The 6,000-nt window shown below is 50.6% G+C and overlaps 1 protein-coding gene across 3 annotated transcripts; it reads right to left on the bottom strand.

The window, feature by feature from the left end:
- Nucleotides 1–2,496: 2,496 nt before the first annotated feature.
- Nucleotides 2,497–5,987, bottom strand: LOC123065751 (uncharacterized). Of its 3 annotated transcripts, none has more exons than XM_044488973.1 (8): nucleotides 5,314–5,987; nucleotides 4,605–5,223; nucleotides 4,396–4,473; nucleotides 4,231–4,258; nucleotides 3,970–4,117; nucleotides 3,569–3,720; nucleotides 3,371–3,489; nucleotides 2,497–2,731 (listed from the first exon to the last, which is right to left on the bottom strand). In XM_044488973.1, the coding sequence occupies exons 1-5, from the start codon at nucleotides 5,395–5,397 to the stop codon at nucleotides 4,111–4,113; spliced, it is 816 nt and encodes a 271-aa protein (XP_044344908.1). In that variant the 5' UTR covers nucleotides 5,398–5,987; the 3' UTR covers nucleotides 2,497–2,731; nucleotides 3,371–3,489; nucleotides 3,569–3,720; nucleotides 3,970–4,110. The 3 variants fall into 3 exon arrangements, with proteins under 3 accessions (XP_044344908.1, XP_044344909.1, XP_044344907.1); XM_044488974.1 differs by having other exon boundaries at nucleotides 2,497–2,723; XM_044488972.1 differs by having other exon boundaries at nucleotides 2,497–3,489.
- Between the last annotated feature and the right edge of the window lie 13 nt (nucleotides 5,988–6,000).

Below are 6,000 nucleotides of genomic sequence, written 5' to 3'. Positions count from 1 at the left end.
TAACGCCTCTGGGGAAAAACATGCGTCCTGAAGAACAGTCCAGCGATGCCTGTGGTTCATGGCACTCGCCACCTCTGAATTGGTGGCAGATAGCCCGTCTGCATCCTCTGTCGGAGGAATACCCGACGCGCGCCCCGTGTCCGCCTCCGCTTCCGGACCTGACCTTGAAGTCTGGCCGGTGGATATAGTCCGGCGGGCTCTCTTCTTCCTAAGGAGAACATGGGCGTTAAAATGACTTAAGGGCATAGACCCTAGGCGTGAAATTCGCACGTTGTACCGTTGCACCGGAGTCTTGATCTGGTCCGCACTTCCTTTTTGCCCGCCTGGCTTTAGCGGCCCTTGTTGGCTGCCCACCGCGGGCCCGGCACTCCGCCTCAAGGATTTCCCTTGCAAAACGAAACAATATTGGTCTACAACATTGAAAATAAGGCATGGATGGATCTCCTTCAAAGTACCAGGACTTCGGTCTCGGCTACCTTTGAGGCTGGAAGTAATCCGGGATAGTCGGCCGTAATGGCCACTAAGGTGTTGTCCTTACTCAATTGATGAAACACCCCATCAATTAACTCCACACATAAGTCCGGATCCTATTGGGAATCCGGATCGAGGGACCATTCTGGGTCCTCGAGCTGTGGGGAAGGGCTGTTGATCTCCTTCACCGTCTGGCGTAACTCCTGAGTTAATATCACCAGACTGAATCCTCAATCATGGGAATTTCGAAAGCGGGTAGATAAGTGAAATTGTTCGCTTACCCAACTTGGAGGATTGTACATGGAGAATCCGCCCTCCGGGTTGGCATAGAGGAATTTCTCTTCTTCTCCCTTGTACAAAGCGGATAAAATTCTCGTTAAGGTGGCAGCCGAATCTGGCCCCTTACGACCGCACCGGGTGGCGTCGTCCTCCCCGTTGAAATCCCACATGGGGTGGCCTCTGTATTGAGGCGGCTGCACCCCTGGCGTAATGCATATGGCCATGACCTTGATCATGGTCAGTCCGGAATGAGCCAACAACCTTATCCGGCTCATCAGGTAAAGGACGTCCCTGTCAGTTTCCCTCTGAGGGTTCCGCGGGCGCCATCTCAGGCGCTTCTTCAACAGAGCATTACTGAACTCAGGGAGGCCGATCTGTACAGGGTCCGGCAGGGGGACGTCATCTATATAGAACCACTCTGAGGGCTAGTCCTCGGACGTCCTATTTGGGGTACCGGATAGATATCCGGTCCCAGCGATGCGCCATAGTTCGGCTCCGCCCACTTAATAAATAGACCCCTCCTGAGAACGGGGCACGAGGCAGAACAACCTCTTCCACATCGCGAAATGGGCCTCAACGCCCAAAAATAGTTCGCACAGGGCCACGAAGCCTGCAATATGCAGAATGGAGGCAGGCGTGAGGTGGTGTAGCTGGAGGCCGTAGAAGTCTAGGAACCCTCAGAGAAACGGATGAATTGGAAATCTGAGTCCTCTTATTAAATAAGGGACTAGGCATACCCGCTCTCCTCGAGAGGGATGGGGGATGCTCTCTGCTTGCTCTCCGCCGCTATAAGTGGCGAGCCCAGCTCGAACTGGGACCATATATGCTGGGGGAAGGAGCCCCTTGGATTGAAGCACTACGAGTTCACTATGCGGGACCGAGCATCTCTCCCAATCCCCAGGCTTGGGGCTGGGAGCGCGAGAGGAGGAGCCGCGTCGGCTGTCCATGATGGAATGGATTTTTTGGTCAGAAGTGCTTCGATGAAAGCTTGCGAAGGGGAGATGGTGTGGTTCAAATCTAGATCCCCGTCTCTTTTTATAGACAGCTTATTTGAGTCGCTAGGGGGGGAAATGCAAAAATACCCTGGCTTTTCACATTCGTTCGACATGTGGAAAATGGCCTTTATTTGGTGTGGAAGCCAAGGAGCGCAACATTTATCAGAAGCCGGACACTATTCTACAAGCATATGAAGCTGGAGAAGAACCCGCCTTGCAATGCCGAAGACAATTTGCGCGCCGGACTCGTCGTCATTGAAGCCTGGTTCGGGGGCTACTGAGGGAGTCCTGGATTAGGGGGTGTCCGAATGGCCGGACTATGACCTTTGGCCGGACTCCCGGACTATGAAGATACAAGATTGAAGACTTCGTCCCGTGTCCGGATAGGGACTTTCCTTGACGTGGAAGGCAAGCTTGGCGATACGATATGAAGATCTCCTCCCATTATAACCGACTCTGTGTAACCCTAGCCCTCTCCGGTGTCTATATAAACCGAAGAGTTTTAGTTCGTAGGACGAACAACAATCATATCATAGGCTAGCTTCTAGGGTTTAGCCTTTCTGATCTCGTGGTAGATCAACTCTTGTAATACCCATACCATCAATATTAATCAAGCAGGAGTAGGGTTTTACCTCCACCGAGAGGGCCCGAACCTGGGTAAAAACATCATGTCCCTTGTCTCCTGTTACCATCCGCCTAAACACACAGTTCAGGACCCCCTACCCGAAATCCGCCGGTTTTGACACCGACAAAAACCAAACATGAGATTGAGATTAATACATCTAGGAGGAGGTCGTAGACATCACTGTGTCCATTTTGCGGCCTGGGGAGCAAGGATCCATGGTTTTTATATGCCCTGTCCGGCTGCTAGAGTAGATGACATGGAAACAACCTCTCTACCATCTCGATGGCTTAGACCCAGGAAGCCGGATGCTCATCTCGGCCCTCCTAGCTTCCATCAAGTTACAGAAGAAGCACCTGAAATACTATACTGACAGTTAGTCCGGCACAAAACCTGTACATATTTTAGTGCAATTCACATCCTGTAGGCCATCGTTCTCATGTACTTTGGCCTACTAAGTAGAAAGCATATACAAAGTATGAAAAGGGGATACATATTACACAACAAATAGTAGTTTCAGAGCTTTAGAAGGCCATTCAGTTTTTGTATAGTATGTAAATGGGATTAGTATTCTTTCTACTACCTATGCCGAACTGGACGCCGTACTACTTATTTCAGAGTCAGACCATATTTCGATCTCTAAAACAAACCTGACATGAATCATCTACTACTCTAGAAATTAGATTTATCATGGCTAATCAACATGAAACGATAGCAGAATAACAAACCCACGACTAAAGTATGGCATCTTACTTTGTGGCTAAACTAATGTGTAGATATTTGGCAGATATAGACTATAAACTACTATTTGCGAAAGCAAGGAACATAAACAATAGGTTGTTGTAGCTAGATATAGTACTTGTTCAAATTGATTGCCATAATTTTATTAGAAAGTGCATGCCTACGAATAGCACATCTCAGGGAATCCAAGGCCGGGAGAAATGTAAAACGTCGAGATATGATTCAGACATTGGCATACAGAGAAACTAATAGGAAAACATACACCATTAATCAATCACCATAAGGGCAGCAGCTGGACAGTAGCTGAGCTGCAGGAGATGGTTCCCAAATAATGAACAGAAGGAGAATCTCGACAAAATAACCATGTGAGCACCAAACTATCTGCAAACATGAAGAAGGCCCTTTCTTGGATAAGAAGAGACGAATACGCCATGATAAAGCAATAAGGCAAGCGATAAACCTGCAAAAATATCCTCCAAGTTTTTTCCTCAAAAAACCACTGAATATATCCTTGATCGCATATTTATCTCTGTCAAGGTAGCGACTCTACTGGAAGTTTCTCCCAATAACAAAGTAATGTCGTTTTTCCTTTTTGAGAGATTGATAGCAAACCTACAATGCATCACAAAGGGATTAGAATTGATAAGAAAAGAAATCCCTGCTATTTTATAGTCGAAGAATAGGCTTGCATCGACAAAAATACAGAAACACTGAATTTGGACGGTGGGAACCTGCAATGATATACTGAGCCATAAACTACTTTGCAATGATCTACATGGAAGAGACTTTCAAGCAAGAAGAAATAAATATGGAGAGAGGAGGAGAATGAGCAATAGTGGATCGGGAGGTAGGAGGAGATACCATGGGGCTCGTCAGCTCGACTCGGGCGTCAAATTCATCCGAGGGCCAATGCCCGGCAAGCAGCACCATTCTGCCACTGCTGCTCCTTGCGCCCCACGCCGGCCTCTGCTCCATCCCGTGGATACTCCTTTTGCTTATTTATTATTTCCTAGAAATGCATAGTTTTGGTCCCAATTATCGTTTTCACTTTTAGTCCCAACAAAAGTATAGATTTGTTCTGCAATTAGTCTACATGACTTGACGATGACATCAATACTTTACCCTTGAAATGAACAATATGCATAGGAACCTGAAGAAAACATGAGAAAACAGTATAGCTCAGTATGGGAAACTGTGATTTGCATGTAAAGATATCCTCAACACAGACATGATAAAATATTAGTAGATAAGTGACTAATTAGTGCGGTGATGAAACCAGGAACATACCCTCTTCAATCCCCAGGTCCTCACCCTCTTTCTCGGCCAGCCCTCCTGGTTTCCGGCCGCCGTCACCGACCCCATGATCTATCGCCAGAAAACACACACACAAAGATTATACCAAGCAAAAGAAAGCACATACCATCAATTGCAGAGGCAGCAGCATACGCAAAACTCATAAGAAATGCAAAGAAAAAAGCTAAGGAGCAGTGCATTACCAGAAGAAAGAAGCACCATCCAGGACGCCTCCTTGTACTGGCGCATGGCCGTGGACGCCACGCGCGCGTAGGGCAGCTCGTCCCACTTGCAGGCGCTCATGTAGACCACGGGGAGCTCGAGCACCTTGCGGAGAGGCACCTGTACCTCGCAGCGGAGCCGGTTGCGGACGCGGCAGGCGTAGTGCTTGTGGGGGATGGCGAGGTACTCGGGGCTCGAGTCGTGCGGGAAGACGCGACGCGCGATGGCCTCACTTGGCGGCGAACGCGATCTTGGCCGTGTCGCCCGCGCGCAGGTGCTCCAGGCTCGACTTGAGCAGCCCGGCGAAGAGGTCGGCAACGCCGTCGTAGAGGTTGCGGAAGGCCTCGTCAGAGTCGTAGCGCGCGGGCACGGCCTGCGCGTGCTCCGCCTCCTTCTCGCGCCGGGCCTTGGTGGCCTCAGCCGCGGCGGCCCTGCCGCCGCCGACGCAGCGCCGCTTGCCGCTCTTGCCCCCGGGGCCGCCACGGCGACGTCGTCCTGGTCCTTGCGCTCGTCGCGGGGGGCCGTGGAGGACACGATAGAGGATCTCGGGGAGGTCCTTGGCGGCGGCCCCCTGCGCGGCTCCAAGGCAGCGACAACAAACTACACAGAAAAAGGGTCAGCAAACTGTCATTTCATCGAACATCATATACGCATTTCATCGAACATCTTGTAGGAAATGCATGATCTAACCTCAAAGCGAAAGGTGGAACAATGCAGCCGCTCGATCAGGAGAGAACAGCAAACTGAATCGACCCCAAAGCAAAATCCCTCCATGGCCGACCCTGCCTCCTTGCTCCGACTGCTCCGTCCGGCGAGCCTCCCTCCACGGCCGACCCCGTCCTCATTTGCCGCTGCACCAACCCCCGCTCCTTTCCCCCGCAGGGGCCGGCCTTCTGCCCAGACCTGACCAGTGCGACCAGTGGTGTAGCCAGGCCCCAGGCTACACTGGCCATGGCCTGGGGCGTGGCAGCAAGCTCCTTTGTTAATTGTAGATATTGTAGCTACTATTCACCACCGTTTATCACTGTAGCACGAGCTCAGCCCGGGTCGTCGCTTGATCCTGAACTTCACCGGAAGGAGCACGTGCGACACCAGCAGCCTAAGCGACGGGCCAACGCTGGCGTCTTCCCTGTCTTGTACTCCCATCGGCCATCATTCTATGGTAGCCGGTGGAGGCGTCGCGGCAACAATGGGGAAGCAGGAGGAAAGGCGGTGACGAGCACGCACACGCAAGCGAGAGGGCTAGGGTTCGTGCCCAGAATTTCGGATTTCGTTTTTTGATTTTTACCGGTCCTGGACGAAATGGGCGAAATTCGGATTTTTCGGATTTTTTCGGAAAATCTCGGACGAAAATCATAAAACAAAATTTGAATTTTG

This window comes from Triticum aestivum, chromosome 3B (assembly GCF_018294505.1).
Source record: "Triticum aestivum cultivar Chinese Spring chromosome 3B, IWGSC CS RefSeq v2.1, whole genome shotgun sequence".
Lineage (NCBI taxonomy): Eukaryota > Viridiplantae > Streptophyta > Magnoliopsida > Poales > Poaceae > Triticum > Triticum aestivum.
The sequence above is the reverse complement of the archived record's forward strand: the minus strand, read 5'-3'. Positions and strand labels throughout refer to the sequence as shown.